We start from the raw sequence: 20,030 nt of genomic DNA, 5'->3' as shown, positions 1-20,030 counted from the left end.
AACACACTGGACCTCCTCGACTTGGTGTTGTCATGGACACAGAAAACAGTCACAGTGTAGAGCAGTTATGTGTGTGTATATATATATATATGTGTATATATACATATATACAGTACATATATATGTATATATATACATATATACATATATATACTGTATATATGTGTATATATACACATATATACATATATATGTGTATATACACATATATATGTGTATATACACATATATATGTATATATGTGTATATATATACATATATATGTATATATGTGTATATATACATATCTATGTATATATATGTATATACACATATATACATATATATGTGTATATACACATATATATGTGTATATGTGTATATACACATATACACATATATATGTGTATATACACATATATATGTGTATATACACATATATACTGTATATATGTGTATATATACACATATATACATATATATGTGTATATACACATATATATGTATATATGTGTATATATATACATATATATGTATATATGTGTATATATACATATCTATGTATATATGTGTATATACACATATATACATATATGTGTATATACACATATATACATATATATGTATATATACACATATATACATATATATGTGTATATACACATATATACATATATATGTGTATATACACATATATACATGTATATACACATATATATGTATATATGTGTATATACACATATATACATATATGTGTATATACACATATATACATATATGTGTATATACATATATGTGTATATACACATATATGTATATATGTGTATATACACATATATACATAGATATGTATATATACACATATATACATATCTATGTATATATGTGTATATACACATATATACATATATGTGTATATATATACTATATATACACTTGCTGCTGCTGGCCTCCCTGCACAGTTCTTTTTACACCCTGCAGCACAGGTCAGATTTAAGATGGTAATGTGCTGAGCAGTTTAAGTGCAAACAGAGCAGAAGTTTTACAGGTCGTTGTTAAAAGAAGACGACGCTTTTATCCTCAGAAGCCGAAGAGAAAATCAATTTCAGAAATATAATATTTAATATTTGCCGGGGGAAGTGAAAAAGAAATTAGAATCTTAAAACAAATTTATAAGCTCCGACTTAATGCCTTTTTTTTTTTATCAAAAATATGTGCGATGGATGCATGTATTTATGTTTTTCTTGATTTATTTACCTGATAACCTGTGGTTGGTTATTCAAAACCAAACTTTTCCATTCTTTGAATTGCAGACACTGTTTCACTCTTCTGTTACATTTTTATGACAAAAACATAGAAGTGTCCGTCCTGTTCGTAATATGTACACTGTACGTTTAAAATACCATTGCTGTAATATTTCAAGATTATATTTAAAATGTGCCAAAGAATATGTCACAATATAACACGAGCATCAACGAGCACAACACCAGAGCAGAGACGCGACTGGATTCAATACATTATGAATATATACAAATATGTTAGTTGGTAAACTTGTTAGAACAGAACTGTGAGTTAAAGTTATTTTAATTTGTACAGTGGCTCATTGTTAGTTAGCAGCAGATAACGTTCCCATTTTGCTAGTTAGCATAACGTACTAGCTGTCTTTAGCTCTTGAGGAAAACAATTGTGTATATTTCCCATTTTTTTGCGACACCATTGTAAATTAGCTTTACAGCAGCTAGTCGGTAGGTAGCAGCAGCTAACGTTCCCTTTTGCTAAGTAATTATACCTGTCCTCATCACTCACCTGTCCTCATCGCTCACCTGTCCTCATCGCTCACCTGTCCTTTTCATTCACCTGTCCTCATCACTCACCTGTCCTCATCCCTCACCTGTCCTTTTCATTCACCTCATTTGATTTGATTTTTTCATTCAGTCCAACATTTCTTTACTCAGTAACTCAGCTAAAGTAAAATGACACATTTTTTAAATTACTTTAAAAAAAAACTCTGTCGAGCAGCAAACCTCCACTTAACTAACTAACCCTCCACTGTGCTGGCTTTAACTAACTAACCCTTAATTAACTTCATTAGCTAACCCTCCACTGTGTCAGAATGGACTGACTCAACCATCAGCCTGGAAACTGTACTAAAGTCTGTGGTGGTTAGCAGCTTTCAGCACCACGGACAGCTCCTTTAGTTCTCTCTCTCTCTCTCTCTGCTCAGTCTGTCTTGCTGTCTCTCGCCCCTTGTCAATGCTGGGGTTCAGATCATGAAAGTTTAAAAAGTATCCATAACAATGGGCAGAAGGTCAGAGGTCACGAGACATTTGCTACACAACCACATGTTGCTGTGGTTGTTATCGTTGTGTGTTGTTTTCATTTTCATACGACTTACAATCACCTGACAGTTCAGCGTCATGTGTTATTTTTATTTCTTTATTCATTTTGCCATTCATCTGTTTTTATGCATACTGTGTTCTCATCATTGCAGGTCACTTTCCCACCTGGAAGAACCACAAACAGGTAACAAGACTGTCACATTAATCACATTCATGTAGGTTATTAGCAGCTCGTTGGAATGACTCGTCCCTCTGTGTCTCTGAATAAGATCCAGTCGTACTCACTTCACTGATGATTCACTAACACCTTCACCTTCATATCTGCTCAGAGGAGACAAAAAGGCCAGATGCCCGGTACTTCCCGGCGTCAGAGTGTTGCCACGTGGCGCCTGGCGCGGGTTCCCTCAGGATCCATCGCGTCATGTGGCCGTGCTTCTCTGACACATGGAGGCCGAGGCTGTGACTGACTGTTGTCACCTCACAGACGCGTGTTTGTCTCAACAAATCTGAATCTCCTCTTTAACGTTGATGTTTCCTGAGCTAAAGGCTCGTTCCTCACACTAACCTCACAAACTCCCCGTCTGTCCAGCTGCAGTCGACTGTTCACTAAACCCAGTCCTGGACACTGATGGTCCAGTCGGAGCCTAGCAACCGTAACTAGGCACGACAGCGCGAGGCTCTGCATCAACACGTGTTAGCGTTTGCTTGATAATGTCACATTTGGCTCAGTTTTGGTTATTTCTTATCCTTTAATCCCAAAAAAGGACTCTTTTCTATCTTTAATGGATCATCAGCTGGTGAGAAGCGTCTGTTTGCCACGAGTGCGTCGTCTTACGTCTGAGAGACAAACATTCATTTAATCAAAGCATCTATCGTTCATGTGCTAAATCAGAGTCGTTACACTTGTATGAAGAAGAGACGCAGAGTCAGGGATGTGAAAAATCTACTCTGCTTTAGTCTGTCAAGGTCTTTCCTGCGTCTTTCCTTCATCTTTCCTTCGTCTTTCCTTCGTCTTTCCTTCGTCTTTCCTTCATCTTTCCTGCGTCTTTCCTGCGTCTTTCCTTCATCTTTCCTTCGTCTTTCCTGCGTCTTTCCTGCGTCTTTCCTTCATCTTTCCTTCATCTTTCCTTCATCTTTCCTTCATCTTTCCTTCGTCTTTCCTTCATCTTTCCTGCGTCTTTCCTTCGTCTTTCCTGCATCTTTCCTGCGTCTTTCCTGCGTCTTTCCTGCGTCTTTCCTGCGTCTTTCCTTCGTCTTTCCTTCGTCTTTCCTGCGTCTTTCCTTCGTCTTTCCTGCATCTTTCCTGCGTCTTTCCTTCGTCTTACCTGCATCTTTCCTGCGTCTTTCCTGCGTCTTTCCTGCGTCTTTCCTTCGTCTTTCCTGCATCTTTCCTGCGTCTTTCCTGCGACTTTCCTGCGTCTTTCCTTCATCTTTCCTGCGTCTTTCCTTCGTCTTACCTGCATCTTTCCTGCGTCTTTCCTGCGTCTTTCCTTCGTCTTTCCTTCATCTTTCCTGCGTCTTTCCTGCGTCTTTCCTTCGTCTTTCCTGCGTCTTTCCTGCGTCTTTCCTTCGTCTTTCCTTCATCTTTCCTGCGTCTTTCCTGCGTCTTTCCTGCGTCTCTCCTGCGTCTTTCCTTCGTCTTTCCTTCATCTTTCCTGCATCTTTCCTGCGTCTTTCCTGCGTCTTTCCTGCGTCTCTCCTGCGTCCTCGCTGGCTGCCACGTCTTCTGAAAGAGCAGAGTCCTGAGTCCTTGTCTCAGGTGAACAGGAAACTGGACTACAGGCTTAGCGAACAGTCAAAACTCACTCACACTAACTCTAACGCTTCAGTTTGTTGTCATGGTGACGGCTCACACACACACACACACACACAGATACTGACTGGTGGTGCCGCTGTGCTTCACAGGTGCTGGAGCAGTGGGAGTTGCAGCAGGGCCAGAGCAGCCTGTCGGCCCCCATTGTCGCGCACAGCGCCCCGTTCCCAACGCAGCGTCTTCACGGGGCCTCGGTCCCAGACTCGGCCTGCGAGGCCTCGGCCCCGGCTAAACCCGACCCCTTTGACCTTTTCGAGAAGTCCAGGTGTATCTATGAGAGTAGGCGTAAGTACCAGAGGTCCGAGAGACTCGTCATTAAAAGAAAACGATGAGTGTTCCGTGTTTACTGCTCCACGGGAAACTTGACATCTCAGATTTCAGTGCCACACACACATGAATGATCCTAACCCCGCCCACTTCGGAGTGTCACAGTGTCGTCACACTTTAACGCAGAGACGTGGTTGAAACGAATTTTCTCACCTGAATCAAAGTTTTGACACGTTCAGTTTTTTAAACAATCGCATTTTTTAATCCGAGTGTCGGTGAAAATAATCTCAAAAATCTCTAAACAAAGTCTTCTGTTGCCACATAGTTTCATCATTTCTCCTCTGAACAGCAGCTCACGGTGGATTCTTCACTCTTCAGTGAGTGTCTGTGACCTTCACCTTGATTTTTAGAAGAATGACTGAAGAAGTCTTTCTCTCTTAGTTTATTCTTACCTTTCATCGATCGCTGTTTCTGTTCACAGTGGATTCACTTTTCTGACGTGTCACTCGTGGCCTTGTCTGTGTGTGTGTGTGTGTTGTGTGATTATCACTCCGCGTTCACCGGCAGCTCAGTCTCTTCTCAGAAATGTGTATGCGTGTGTGGTTTCCACGGTAACGTCTGCAGTCCTGACGATCACTCCGGCGTGCTGAGTCCCGGCGGAGCGTCGCTCGCTGTGATTAAAACACTCACAGCTGGAATCTGTTTTTCATCAGCAGCCGCTCGTCTGCACTCGAGCCTCTTTTTTCTGCCTCGTCGTCGTCGTCGTTGTCGTCGTTGTCGTTGTTGTCGTCGTCGTCGTCGTGGTGTGAAGACTCTGATTACAGATTAACGCTCACCGTCCCGTCTCATGCAGTAAAGAAGGAACTGTATCACACGCTGTGAGCACTTCATGACTTTTATAGATGACGCTGAACATTCATGCTGAGACATTTGTTCTACACTTTGTGTGTGTGTGTGTGTGTGTGTGTGTGTGTGTGTGTGTGTTCACTGCCTCTGCACCTGGTGAGTGCAGGTTTTTTGTCTGTTCTGTTTCTGTGGTGGAATATCATGAGGTACGCAGCAAAGGCCGTGATGGTAGTTTTAAGACATTAACTCTTTGATGTGCCTTTAAAAACTTTATGTTGACACACTTAGAGCAACAAAATGTGTTCATTAAAAACAGTTTTTATTTGAAGCCAACGTCAGTCCATTCAGTCCCATACAATTCAAATATTAATGACTTTTTAAAAATGTAATCCTGGTCTTAAACAGATTTATTTTTGATTTTTTCATCTTTCATACTCATCATACAGATCAATACATTAACACATTTTAAAGTTTCTGTCTCAGTTTGAATGAGTTTCAATGAGGACATTTTTGTGCGTAAGGTGTGTTAGTGTGAGTATTTTAGTTATTGTTTACAATCGACTAAAAATTTAAATAAAAAACACTCAAAAATGCACAACCTGAATAAAATATTCTAGAAATGAAAACCAAAAACACAAAAATGTGTCCAGGTGACGAGTTTAAGGGTTAAAGAATAACGTTCTATTTTCATGTAAAGACGGATTCATATTATTTTGTGTTGGTGTCACTGTCGCGTCAATCACACGATTTTTGAGACATTTCGTGTTTTGCGATCTCGACTGAAAGAGCGACAGCGTTTCATCTCTGTGGTCGTGAGGACGTGGTCATGCGTCCTCGCACGTGGACGCACAGATTCTGTCCACGCCGACACTTTATTCAAAGATCCCAACAGTCCTGGTGTCAAAGTGTCAAAAGTGTGATTTCTTTTCTCACGCAGAACCTGGACCGAGGGCGGTTTTTCCTGCCGACTCCACAGGTAACGACAGAGCGGACGCGTCAGCTTTAGAAACACAGACTGTGCCTGAGCTCGTCAACAGGACTCTCCTGGTCTCGCTGTCTTCAGGAGCTGAGTTCCAGGACATCGAGGTCTACCTGCGCAGACAGAAGTCCGGGTTCGGTTTCCGTGTGCTGGGCGGAGACGAGGCCGGGCAGCCTGTGAGTCCGGAGGCGCGTGAGAAGGCTCGTATGGCGATGGGCGTGGAACCCTGTCATTTTCTCCTCTCTAACCCACACACACACACACACACACACACACTGTGTACACCTAACCCTTAACCTTTGACCCCTGAGCGAGTGATGGCTCTGACTGCTTTGGTGTGTTTTTCTTTTTTCTGTAAAAGTAACAAAGCAGATTATTGATCATAATAACCACCAATAACAAACGCGCTTCACGTGACCGCTCAGCGCCGCCGCGCCACCGCGCCGCCGCCACATCACTTCCTGTTTGTAACGCTCCGCGCGTGTGATCGCAGATCCTGATCGGAGCGATCATCGAGAAGAGTCCAGCCGACCTCGACGGGCGACTGCGACCCGGCGATGAGCTGCTGTTCGTGGACGGAATCCCGGTGATGGGGAAGCCGCACCGATACGTCATCGACCTGATGCACGGCGCCGCTCGCCACGGGCAGGTCAACCTGGTCATCAGGAGGAGGACGCCGGCGGCAGGTGAGAGGGCGGGGCCTACTTTCCTTCCCTTCCTTTGCTTTTTCAAGTTTCAAAATAAAAGTGTTTCTAAAAATGTTTTTATAATTAAATGCAGAAGCTCAGCTCTCTTTCCTCCCTCAGGCGACTCCTGTCCGCAGAACGGCCGCAGCCCTGGCTCCGCCTCCACGCAGCACAGCTCGCCGCGCAGCGACTTCACCTACGGCAACAGCACCAGCGCCGCGCAGCCGCCGCCCAACGCCTGCGCCGGCAACGCCGCCGCCTCCTCAGACGGCACGTCGACGCCCAACGCTCAGCCCAGCGATGTCGTCATCAACCGTAAAGAGAGCGAAGGCTTCGGTTTCGTCATCATCAGTTCACTCAACCGGCCTGAGGCGGCCGCCGCTAACTGTGAGTCCACCGTCACACACACACACACACACACGATGACATACCAATGACATCACCGTAATCTGTGACTGGGAATAATCTGTGACTGGGAATAATCTGTGACTGGGAATAATCTGTGACTGGGAATAAACTGTGACTGGGAATAATCTCTGACTGGGAATAAACTGTGACTGGGAATAATCTGTGACTGGGAATAATCTCTGACTGGGAATAATCTGTGACTGGGAATAATCTGTGACTGGGAATAAACTGTGACTGGGAATAATCTGTGACTGGGAATAATCTCTGACTGGGAATAATCTGTGACTGGGAATAAACTGTGACTGGGAATAATCTGTGACTGGGAATAATCTCTGACTGGGAATAATCTGTGACTGGGAATAATCTCTGACTGGGAATAAACTGTGACTGGGAATAAACTGTGACTGGGAATAATCTGTGACTGACAAGTGCACACACACACACACACATCTGTGCAGTGCTGCTACGAGCATGAGCGCATCGCCCACACACACACACACACACACGTCTTACATAAGACTGGGGTGAACCACAAAATGAGAGACACTCAGTCAGAGAGTGAGAGCTGCACGAGAACACACTCTGCTGCTGCTGCTGCTGCTGCTGCTGCTGCTGCTGCTGCTGCTGCTGCTGCTGCTGCTGCTGCTCTGCGTTCACTTCCTCACCTGTGTGACTCCTCCCCCTCAGCTGTGCCGCACAAGATCGGACGCATCATCGAGGGCAGCCCGGCCGACCGCTGCGGGAAGCTGAAGGTGGGCGACAGGATCCTGGCGGTGAACGCTCAGTCCATCGTCAACATGCCGCACGCCGACATCGTCAAGCTGATCAAGGACGCCGGCCTCAGCGTGACCCTGAGGATCATCCCGCAGGAAGGTGAGACAACACGGGGACAGGGTTTCACGCCGTCAGCGTCCGTCAGCGTCCGTCAGCGTCCGTCAGCGTCCGTCAGCGTCTCCTGACGAAGTGCACGTGTTTATTTATATGAAGAGAGAGCGGCGGCAGTTTAAAGCTTAAAGTTTAAAGGAGACGCTTCATGTTTCACACTCTTCCTCTTCTTCATCGTCACTCGTGGCAAAACAAAACCTGAGAAATCAATTATTAATAATTAATGCTGGTTGTGCTCTGATTATAATACAAGTCTGTCTCACTGTTCTTCAGTAACAAGAATGATCTTTGTGACTCTTTATCACACGATAATCTCTGTAATCTCAGCGAGCAGCTCCGCCCTCTGACGCACACGTCTGAGGTCGTCAGAGAGCGATCGCCGTCTCCTCCTCACAGCTGACACTTGTCCTTGTTGATGTGCAGAGATCAGTGAACCTCCGTCAGCTCCCAGCTCAGAGAAGCACAGTCCTGTGACGCAGCAGCACAGCCCCAACACGCAGCCCAGCGCCGCCGCCGCCGCCGCAACCGCCGCCACCACCGCGCAGCCCAACACGACCACGACCACGACCACGGAGCCAAACTCGTCCGTCAGTCAACCCAACGCTGTCCATCACAGTCCTGCCACGCAGCAACCCGCCCCCCCGCCTCAAACCTACACCCACGAGAGCAGGTAAAACACTGAGTGAGTGAGTGAGGGAGTGAGTGAGTGAGTGAGACACAGTCAGGTGTCAGCCGTTATCAGCGTGTTGTAAACCTCGCTTCACTCTCGTGGAACGACTTCTTTATTGACGTCACTCTCCGATTCAAAGCACGGCAACTTTATTAGCACAGCACTGTTTTTACAGAGCGATTTACAAGGCCACACAAAGTTTCCCCGTCGACATCAGACAACATAATCTCAAATATGTGACGTTTATAATCTGACAAACGTTATTACTGTTTGTTTTACATCAATTATATTTGTCTCCAAATGTTTTTGTTCTTTTCATCTCATAGAACTCTTCTTTTTTTATGTTTTTATTCACTTCTCAGTTTTTTATTCTGTCTAATTACTAATTAACTAACGTCCGATGAGCTTTTAAAGCACATGTGGATTGTTGTGTGTTGTTGTTGTTGTTGTTGTTGTTGTTGTTGTTTTCCTCATAAATCAAGTGTGACTGACTGACTGAAAAAGACCGGTGCACCAGTTACAGGTCAGAGGTGAAGGCGAGGCAGGACGTGAAACCAGACATCCGACAGCCGCCGTTCACAGATTACCGACAGCCGCCGGTGGATTACCGTCACCCGCCTGTGGCCGACTACCGGCAGCCGCCGACGCTGGACTACAGACACCCGCCGCTGCTCGACTACAGACCGATCACCGGCGACGGCAGACAGTTCAACATCCCAGAATACAGAATGCCTCCAGTTCAAGTGAGAAGGTTTTTAACAAGCGCCTTGTTTTGGTTTCGTTTTCTGTCGAACTGAAGGGTTATTAAAATAATAGGATCAAAGTTCTCGTTTTTAAACACAATCCAATCTGGGAAAATAGTAACAAAGACGAGGAAAGCTGAGTCTGCAAAAAGTCATCGGAACAAAGCAAAAGTTTTAGTTTCTTTAAAACGGATGAAAAAATGAAGAATAAATGTAAACATTTGTTAGTCGATAATCTGTGTTTGAGCGAGTTCTTCTTCTTGTAAACGTTAATATTAAGCTTCCTCCTCATGGACTTTATATGAGATTTGATTGGATAAGTGCGCTGATGTTTAATGAGGGTGCACCTGCGGCACTGATCACGCGTGTGCTCCTCGTCCGTCGCAGCTCACGCAGGACTTTGACTTCTTCACCGTGGAGCTGGAGAAGAGTGTGAAGGGCTTCGGTTTCAGCATCCGCGGAGGACGAGAGTACAAGATGGATCTGTTTGTCCTGCGGCTGGCGGAGGACGGACCGGCCATTCGCAACGGGAGGATGAGGGTGAGTCTGTCCGATGTTTATCGGAGCGGAGAAAAACCATCTGACGATCAATAACTGACGTCTTTAATTCTCCTCGCAGACGCCCTGAAATTCATTTCTCTAAAATGTTGAAAGAAAAAAGTATCATTTCTACTGGAAGGTTTGAACTGTAATCCTAATCCTAGTCTGGCGACATCTGGTCCTGCGAGACGCCGCTTCTTTAAAGGAGGATAAGCATTTAATCAGGAGGAGCTCCTGACGTTCCTAATGTTCCTGACATTCATGACGTTCCTGACATTCCTGGTGTTCCTGACATTACTGACGCTCCTGGTGTTCCTGACATTCCTGACGCTCCTGGTGTTCCTGACATTCCTAATGTTCCTGACACTCCTGATGTTCCTGACATTCCTAATGTTCCTGACATTCCTGACGCTCCTGGTGTTCCTGACATTCCTAATGTTCCTGACATTCCTGACGCTCCTGGTGTTCCTGACATTCCTAATGTTCCTGACACTCCTGATGTTCCTGACATTCCTAATGTTCCTGACATTCCTGACACTCCTGGTGTTCCTGACGGTCCTGGTGTTCCTAACATTCCTGATGTTCCTGACGCTCCTGATGTTCCTGACATTCCTGATTTTCCTGACGTTCCTAATGTTCCTGATGTTCCTGACATTCCTAATGTTCCTGACGTTTCTAATGTTCCTGATATTTCTGACGTTCCTGATGTTCCTGACGTTCCTGTTGTTCCTAACGTTCATGATGTTCCTGACGTTCCTAATGTTCATGATGTTCCTGACGTTCCTGATGTTCTTGTTGTTCCTAATGTTCATGATGTTCCTGACATTCCTGTTGTTCCTGACGTTCCTGATGTTCCTAATGTTCCTGACGTTCCTAATGTTTCTGACGTTCCTGTTGTTCCTAATGTTCCAGACGTTCCGGACGATCCTAATGTTCATGATGTTCCTGACATTCCTGGTGGTCCTGATGTTCTTGTTGTTCCTAATGTTCATGATGTTCCTGACGTTCCTGTTGTTCCTGACGTTCCTAATGTTTCTAATGTTCCTGACGTTCCTAATGTTCCTGACGTTCCTGTTGTTCCTAATGTTCATGATGTTCCTGACGTTCCTAATGTTCATGATGTTCCTGGTGTCCAGGTGTTCCTGATGTTCCTGATGTTCTTGTTCCTAATGTTCATGATGTTCCTGATGTTCTTGTTGTTCCTAATGTTCATGATGTTCCTGATGTTCCTGACGTTCCTGACGTTCCTGTTGTTCCTGACGTTCCTAATGTTCCTGACGTTCCTGTCTCCTCTCGCCTCCAGGTTGGAGATCAGATCATCGAGATCAATGGAGAGAGCACCCGGGACATGACTCACTCCAGGGCCATCGAGCTGATCAAGTCGGGAGGGCGGCGTGTGCGTCTCCTGCTGAAGAGAGGAACGGGGCAGGTCCCAGAGTACGGTAAGTATCGGAACCTTCCACATGGTCTTCTCACGTGGCTTTAAGTCGCAGGTTCTTTTCCTGGTCGCTGTCTTTTCCTGAATTAACTCATGAACACGACTGTGGCATGCACCTGTTTTATCTCTTCTGTCTCCACTAACACTCGTTTATCTTCTGTCCATTTCAGTGATCTATCACTAATTGATTGGTCTAGGTTGTTACTTCCCCTTCTATAGGAATGGTATCTTCCAGTCTCTCCATGTGCATGAAAAGTGACAAGCATGGCTCCCCCTATTTCTTCCTAATGGGAAACTCTAAAGACACGGTTTGTGACCGCACGAATGTTTTCTTCTCTCTTGTTCTTTGCCGTGCTGTGGTTTTTGTGTTGTTGTTGTTGTTGTTGTTGTGACCGCGTCCTCTCAGAGATGCTCTCCACATGCGTTGCCTCCTGCGTCTCGTGGGTTAGTGTTACGTCGTTAGAGAACGTCGCTCTCCTCGATAAATCAGCAGCGACCTCCAGATTCAGTGACATGAGCGTTTTGCCGTCCGTCAGCAGCAGGACACGGACCTCAAATATCACGGCCGCTTATTAATCCTGTGGTTTTTGGCATCGTTCTCCAGAGGAAGCCGTTTACAGGATCCTCAGTGACCTTTGGCCTCGTCGGTTAAACACAGACACAGACACTGACGCTGTTTCCCGCGTGTGCAAACTCAGCGCTTCATCACTCGTAGTTCACCGGCACTTTATTTGCATCGTGGAAGGTGAAGCGTGTCATCTGTGGACATGAATTGGGCCATTTAGAACATTAGCATAACAATAATCAAGGGAGCTGTAGTTGTTGTTGATGACATGAACACACACACACACACACACACATACAGGCGGCTGTGTGCATGTGCATGACTGTGACTGTGCTTTTGTTTAGCATGAGATCTGCACCGTATCAAAGACTCTCGTCTTCTCAGGACGTGTGCCGCTTTGTGTCTCGCGCCCCCAAGCTTTTCATTCACACTAAAGCTCCGCCCTGTTGGCCATTTCATTAAACCCATTTTTGATTTTCCGCCGAGGTTTTAGATTTAGGTCTGAGGCTTTAAAGACCACAGGAGTCTGTGACTGTGACGCTCTTAGTTTGGAAGGATTGTCATTTGGTGTTTGGTTTGTCGTTGGTTTGTCGTTGGTTTGTCGTTGGTTTTTCGTTGGTTTTTCGTTGGTTTGTCGTTGGTTTTTCGTTGGTTTGCCGTTGGTTTGCCGTTGGTTTGTCGTCGATTTTTCTTTGGTTTGCCGTTGGTTTGTCGTTGGTTTGCCGTTGGTGTTTGGTTTGCAGTTGGTTTGTCGTTGGTTTGTCGTTGGTTTGCCGTTGGTTTGCCGTTGGTTTGCCGCTGGTTTTTCGTTGGTTTGTCGTTGGTTTTTCGTTGGTTTTTCGTTGGTTTGTCGTTGGTTTTTCGTTGGTTTGTCGTTGGTTTGCCGTTGGTTTGCTGTTGGTTTGTCGTTGGTGTTTGGTTTGTCGCTGGTGTATGGTTTGTCGTTGGTTTTTCGTTGGTTTGTCGTTGGTTTGCCGTTGGTTTGTCGTTGGTTTTTCGTTGGTTTGTCGTTGGTTTTTCGTTGGTTTGTCGTTGGTTTGCCGTTGGTTTGCTGTTGGTTTGTCGTTGGTTTGTCGTTGGTTTTTCTTTGGTTTGCCGTTGGTGTTTGGTTTTTCATTGGTTTGCCGTTGGTTTGCTGTTGGTTTGTCATTGGTTTGTCGTTGGTTTTTCTTTGGTTTGCCGTTGGTTTGCCGTTGGTGTTTGGTTTGTCGTTGGTTTGCCGTTGGTTTGTCGTTGGTTTGCTGTTGGTTTGCCGTTGGTTTGTCGTTGGTGTTTGGTTTGCCGTTGGTTTGCCGTTGGTTTGTCGTTTGTGTTTGGTTTGTCGTTGGTTTGCCGTTGGTTTGCCGTTGGTTTGCCGACGTTTTTCGTTGGTTTGTAGCTGGTGTTTGGTTTGTCGTTGGTTTGTCGTTGGTTTTTCTTTGGTTTACCATTGGTTTGTCGTTGGTTTGTCGTTGGTTTGCCGTTGGTGTTTGGTTTGCCGTTGGTTTGTCGTTGGTTTTTCTTTGGTTTGCCGTTGGTTTGCCGTTGGTGTTTGGTTTGTCGTTGGTTTTTCTTTGGTTTGCCGTTGGTTTGCCGTTGGTTTGCCGTGGCATGCTCTGCTTTGAACTCGACTTTGTCTCTGTGTTGTTTCTGACTGTGTGCTCGTGTGTTCCAGACAATCCTGCCCCATGGGATGCTCGCCCTTCAGCCTCCCCAAGCCTGTCGGAAGTAGCTCCTCCCGTCGACAGCTTTTCCATGCCATCGCCTTCACCTCATCTGGCCCCGCCCCCTGACCCGCCTCACCTGCTGCCTCTGGACGTCCCTTGGGACGCGGCGCCGCGAGACAGCAGGACGGAGCGTGCCAAGAGCCCCCAGAAGGCGGAGCTGCTAAATGTAGATCCCATCAGCCGGGGGAGGAGAAGCTGCAGAGCGAAGCAAGAGGGTGGCAGGTCCACTCACCAGGGGTACAGGGTGCAGCCCACGACTGAGGGGGGCGGGGCCAAAGACGGACAGAGTGGGGAGCCCAAACTCTCCAGGAGCACCAGAGGGAGGTCCAAGGAGAGACATCCGGGGGACAGCAGAGAATCCAACCATTCTCCGAGCTGCTCCAAGCTCCTGCACACTAACGGAAACAGCAGGGAAGATGCGGAGCGTAAGTTCAGTGGCTGGCAGCAGCAGCAGCAGCAGGAGCCCGAGCAGAGCAAAGCCAAGGCCAGGGAACTGGACCGGGGCCTGGGAGAGAGTCGGCCTAGCCTGCCCAACAAGAGCACCAGCAGCAGCAGCAGCGGTGGCGGCAGCATACCAGGGAGGAAGGCCACGGTCTCTCCCGGTCCCTGGAAGATCCCCGGATCTGACAAGCTGCCCAGCTCACTGCGCACGGGCGCGTCCACGCTGAGCAGATAACACCGCAGCTCCCTGTGCTCCTTTAGCTCCTCCTCCTTCTCCCAAGGACGAGCGTCAGAACCTCGGGGGGGCGGGGGCAGTGTGATCTGGACCTCGTGCTTTTAGAATTTTATTTATGATACTGTACTCTAAATTATTTTGAGAAATATTTGACACCCACCACCTTAAGAACTGGTTAATCATCCACTTTTTTGAGGAACAAAAAAATGGAAGAGCAGTAGAATGTGTGAGTGCTTTGTGACGGAGGATAAAACTCGTTGGGGACAAACATGCAAATACAACAACGACAGGAACCAACCAGCTGTCCATGTTGGACTTTTTTATATATATCTACAGAACGCAGTCTATTTTATGAAAAAGGAATGTTACAAAAAAGAAGGTTTGCCTGTTTTTGACGAGAGCGAATGGAACAAAGAGATCGACAGAACTTTGCCTTAACAGAGACTGTGTGGGCCTCAATCTGTCAGTCATAGATATATTATAACCAGTATGAATATGTGGGATCATTTTGTAAATAAGAGAAAACACAATCTTATGGAGAGTCCAGTTGGAAAAGTGAGCAGAGCAGAACCACATCGACGTCGCCCTCCTCCTCCTCTCCTGTGACTGCAGGTCAGGGTTCAGCTGCCCGACCTCAACCTCGACCCGACCTCGACCCGACCTCGACCCGACCTCGACCCGACCTCGACCCGACCTCGGCCCGACCGCGGCCCGACCGCGGCCCGACTCCTGCTCCGTCGGTTCAGTCGTTTCTTTTCTCATTTTTCTGCTTTGCGAACAAAGCAATCCACAAGCGGCGGCGGCGGTGATGGTGTCCATGGTGACGCTGAGAGAGGGAGCTGGAGTGATAGTGACCTGGGGGGGGCGGGGGGGGGCAGAGTGCCTTAGACTGACAAAGGTTTATCTAAAAAAAGAAAAAAAAACACTTTAGAGTTCAAAACAGGCTGCTAAACAAACACCAACTTTACACATATATAAATAATAAAGTATTTTTTACACACGTTTGTGATGAGGTGAAATATAATAATTGTTTCACTCGGTTTATAAGAAAACGAGTTCCATGAGGTTTGACACAAATCCTGATGCTTTTCTGACACTTTCCATCTCATCGATGACTGCGGAGACTTTCATCTGAACCAGCGGTTTGCTGTGATTGTGTCTTCACTGCATGTCGTTCCACACCAAAGCTCCCGCTACCTTTGTGTTTTCTCCAGCTTTCACACTTTAACGTTATTTACACGCCACATTTTCAGCTTTCACACTTCACTCCACAGTTTCATTTCTAGACGGCGACTGAAGTTGTTAGCTAGCAGGCTAAAACTCCATGCAGCTAACAAGCTAATTAAGCTAATGTTGGTTAGAATCTCATAAAAAGACTCTTCAAATCAAAAAGGATGTGAGTTCAACATACGAGTCACAGTAAAAATGGAGGTGAAATGCTAGTACTTAATCGTAACCACGGTGACTCAGATTTAAAGCTAGGTTTGCTAACTAGCAGGCTAATCCAGTCCTTTTGATAAATGTATGCCGCCACAGCGACGTGTCCACAGCAACACGTTATTAATTGGTTACAAAAATATTCAAGTTCCAAAGATAAACTAAAGAGAATAGAGATGTTTCACCGCTAATACTCAAGACAACGTCGTGATTTGTGAACGTGAGGCACCACGACCAAACACCAGTCTGACCTCTCGACTCGTAATCGGGCAATGATATTATCTGTGAGCACACCTGGAACACGCTGTAACACTGCTGCCACTTTCTGTCGTGTTCATAAAACAAAGGACAGACGGCTACGTTTATCCTGCTAATGTTAGCTCGTTTTACAGCTCACGTTCAAGCAGGTCAACACGGTTCAACGTTTTCAAACCCTAAATTAACATCAGTGTGTTTACATGGATGTTAAAAGTCTGATTTTAGTCATCAAGCTAGTCTTAGTCGGACTAACATATCTCGATACATAGTCTGATTACTCCTGCCTGCTTAGTCAGACTTGGCGTTCTGTGCATGCTCCAAAATTCACTCCTTGCTGTTTGACCCGGAAGTAGAAGGAGGCGACATAACAACTGTGACGGCGTCTTCTGTGGGGCAACCCAGCAGATGAACACACGTACAACACGTATGAAACACGCGGCGAGTCAGACGTACACGGCCTGTCTTAGTCTGACTAAGGCCTTAGCTTGATTAAAGTGCGCGTTTAATAATAGTCAGAGCGACTTTAAGCGGCCAGAATTGGACCCATTAAGTTCAGACGTGACCTCGCGCTGACTTGAGGTCGTCAAACATCTGCTTTCACTGTCGCGACACATCCAGCAAACGTGTCAGCCTTTCACACACATCCACACTCTTGAGTTCTTCTCCTGATGTTCGTGGTGTTTCTCTAACCTCGTCCACACCACAGTGACTCATGGAGAAATCCACAGAGCTCACAACAGTCGGCGCATTTTTCATCCCAATGAGCCGACGTTTAGGAGGAAATAACAGTCGTTCTACGACGTAATCCTGGAGCAAATGTCTCGTCTGCTTGCTTTGTCGCCAGAAAAGCCGATAGTGTTTAAATAGTGAAAGAGCAGAGGGAGGAAAGACATTATGTTTGCTATTGTAATCCGTAATTACACCACGACTTTAAAGCACAATCTCCCACGCGGGGGTTCAGGATGTGAATGATTGTGTCGGAGAAGGCGACACAGGCGACACGTGTTTCAGTCACTCGTGTTTTTGACTCTTTAGTTTTGATCGGACTAAAGGCAAAAGAAGCTGCCTGCAAACTGTATCACCATCATCACGACTGCTCCTTTATTTGTGTGAATTAAGCAAAAAAATAAATGTCAAAATGTTGCGTAACCTTTTTTGCACAAAATCACTGCTTTTCCACGTCTGAGTTGTTGCCATTGAACCAAACTGTAAGTAGGTTAAAAAAAAACATCTCGAGGTGAGTTTGCAACGTGTGTGTGTTCAAAAAAACAACACAACAACAACAACAACAACAACAACACACACACTGCACTATGAAGCCAACAACACCCAGCGACATCACTGTGTAGTGTCATAGCAGTGTGTAGACAGATATCTATAGATATGACTCTGTGTATTATTGACACAAAGAGTGGAAGTGGAGCAATTATTTTTATGAAATGCGACGCTATGGATATATTAACTTTTGCAAAAAATCTTGTTTACCTGTAAAATATTATGAAAACATGTCAAAAATAAAAGAAAATCTTGACACAACATGAAAAGTTCATTGAGGAGACGCTGCTGTGTGGTTTATTTATATCTATCTATATATATATATATATATATATATATATATATATATATATAACAAATGCACAGTTTACATCACATTCTAATGTTTTATGTGAGATTATAAACTATAACTTCTGTATAAATAATGATAATAATGAATAACTGATGAGCTCGAATTGTTCATTTAGAGCTGATTCATTTTTTTACTCAGAGTTAAGAAAAAACTACAAACTAATCCATTGATTGTTTATGATCATATACATGAATCATTGTTGAAACAACAAAATGTTTTTAATAAATGTCCATGTAGGAATTCACTTTCTTACCAAGTTATAATAGCTTAATATTATTTCTATTTGTTTGTCTTAATATCAAAAATAATCTAAATAAATACAAATATGATAAATGAAAATGAGGTGAAACCTGTTCATATCTCAGGTTATACGTGTCTAATTTTTCGCTGTGAAGAGCGTTTGTAATTATTTATAAAACACAATGTTATCAAAGTTTATTTGTGCTTAAAAACTGCTTCCATTCCTTTATTGCTCTGTACGGCTGTAGTGTCTCTGTTTGGCCACACGGTGGCGCCTGGAGAGAGGAGTGAAATCCTGCAAATAAAAACAACACACACACACGCAGGTTGTCATGAGATATAAACCTCAGGTTTATGTCTGGATTATTCCTGACATTTTATTTTGGAGCAAATTAAAACAAACAAAAAAACAACAACAATAAAGAGCTCAGTGTGTGTGCGTCGTGTGCACGTCACCCCTGCGTCCACTAGAGGTCAGTGTGGACCAGGCTTACATTCCTGCTGCATGGTTTCATAATCTTCTGACCTTACATAAAGTTATTAGTGGGAGACTCTTCCATGACCTGTAGCAGCTATAAATATATACGATAAAGAGTCATTTAGATTTCTATCAGAGCTCAGGAAACAGGAAATCCACAAATGTGGGCGTGTGCACTTCCTTCAGTTAGTGCGGCTGTGGTTTGTTGTGGTAATGTCGACACTGAGTCACTGACAAACACTGACATCATCTCCTGTGTCCTGGGAGACGCTGGGAGTCTTCAGTGCACACAGAGATTCAGCAGCAGCAGCAGCTTCAGCAGCAGCAGCAGCAGCAGCAGCAGCTTCAGCTTCAGCCTCAGCAGAACAAGCTCTCCTGCAGCAGCAGCAGCAGCAGCAGCAGCTTCAGCAGAACAAGCTCTCCTGCAGCAGCAGCAGCAGCAGCAGCAGCAGCAGCAGCAGCAGCAGCAGCAGAACAAGCTCTCCTGCAGAGGCAGCACTGGTCACGGCTGCCTGCTGCCAGCTGCTGCCTGTTGTCTCCACGGGGGGGAGTTAATCCAGAGCTGCAGTGATGTCTCCAGCGCGAGGCGGGCCTCAGGAAACACTGCTGTCTCCTGAAGGTCATCGTGGCTGGCGTGACGACCTCTGACGTGACGACCTCTGACGTGACGACCTCTGGCGTGACGACCTGTGACGTGTTTATGAAATGACACTGAAGGTCCAGGAAGCTCCAGCAGATCCACACGAGCACTCAATTGTGGTGTTTAATGTTCCTGTGAGTGAGCACCAGGATTCCTCACAGCTCACTAACACAGTAGGTATGACTCAGATGTTCACAGCAGGAGATGATGGACTGTTTTACCTCCTCCTCCTCATCCTCCTCCTCCTCCTCCTCTTCCTCCTGACGTCTCACCTCACACTGCATCCTGTGGCATCTTCATCAAACACTGAACCTGCAGCAGAGCAGAGCAAACACACACACACCTGTAGCAGCAAATATATTATGAATAAGGTTCTCAAACTGTGGTGCGTGTACCACCGGTGGTACACAAGCTTCCTCTGGTGTAATTTTGACCGGCAAAATAACAAAAATATGAATTAATAACATTAATGTTAAATGAAATAATAATAATAATAATAATAATAATAATAAATAGAGTGATATGTGAGGAAGAGGACGATACAAACACACATCACACTGGTTTAATAAGAATAAAGAATCAAGTGTTGCACAAGCGTCTCAAAGACCAGTTAAACATCCTGTTCCTCGAGTTTGTGACACAGTTTCACACTCACGTCACTCACAGACACCGAGTCGTCTGCTCGACCGGTTCCACCGCTCTCTGTCGCCATGTGCTCGTGTTCTTCCACAGATTCCACAGAGATTCATTCAGTCCATGACTGTTGTTCCGTGCCCTTCAGCAGAGTAACACGCTGAGTCATAATCAGAG

At 45.3% G+C, this 20,030-nt stretch overlaps 1 protein-coding gene across 12 annotated transcripts in view; it reads left to right on the top strand.

Moving 5' to 3' along the window:
- The window catches only part of magi2a (membrane associated guanylate kinase, WW and PDZ domain containing 2a), a 146,637-nt gene extending 131,427 nt beyond the window's left edge, over positions 1-15,210 (top strand). For 2 of the 12 annotated variants that reach the window (XM_058625649.1, XM_058625654.1), the window contains 11 exons: positions 2,471-2,502; positions 4,224-4,416; positions 6,182-6,423; positions 6,717-6,909; positions 7,030-7,296; positions 8,005-8,190; positions 8,626-8,872; positions 9,390-9,615; positions 10,003-10,155; positions 11,459-11,597; positions 13,813-15,201. In XM_058625649.1, coding sequence (XP_058481632.1) covers positions 2,471-2,502; positions 4,224-4,416; positions 6,182-6,423; positions 6,717-6,909; positions 7,030-7,296; positions 8,005-8,190; positions 8,626-8,872; positions 9,390-9,615; positions 10,003-10,155; positions 11,459-11,597; positions 13,813-14,540 — 2,606 coding nt within the window. In that variant the 3' untranslated portion in view covers positions 14,541-15,201. Of the gene's footprint in view, positions 1-2,470; positions 2,503-4,223; positions 4,417-6,181; positions 6,424-6,716; positions 6,910-7,029; positions 7,297-8,004; positions 8,191-8,625; positions 8,873-9,389; positions 9,616-10,002; positions 10,156-11,458; positions 11,598-11,790; positions 11,902-13,812 lie in introns of all 12 variants that reach the window. The other 10 variants (XM_058625646.1, XM_058625656.1, XM_058625655.1 and 7 more) reach the window with 10 other exon arrangements.
- Positions 15,211-20,030: the final 4,820 nt, after the last annotated feature.

The sequence above is a fragment of the Solea solea genome, chromosome 3 (assembly GCF_958295425.1).
Source record: "Solea solea chromosome 3, fSolSol10.1, whole genome shotgun sequence".
In the NCBI taxonomy this organism is placed as follows: Eukaryota; Metazoa; Chordata; class Actinopteri; order Pleuronectiformes; family Soleidae; genus Solea; species Solea solea.
The sequence above is the reverse complement of the archived record's forward strand: the minus strand, read 5'-3'. Positions and strand labels throughout refer to the sequence as shown.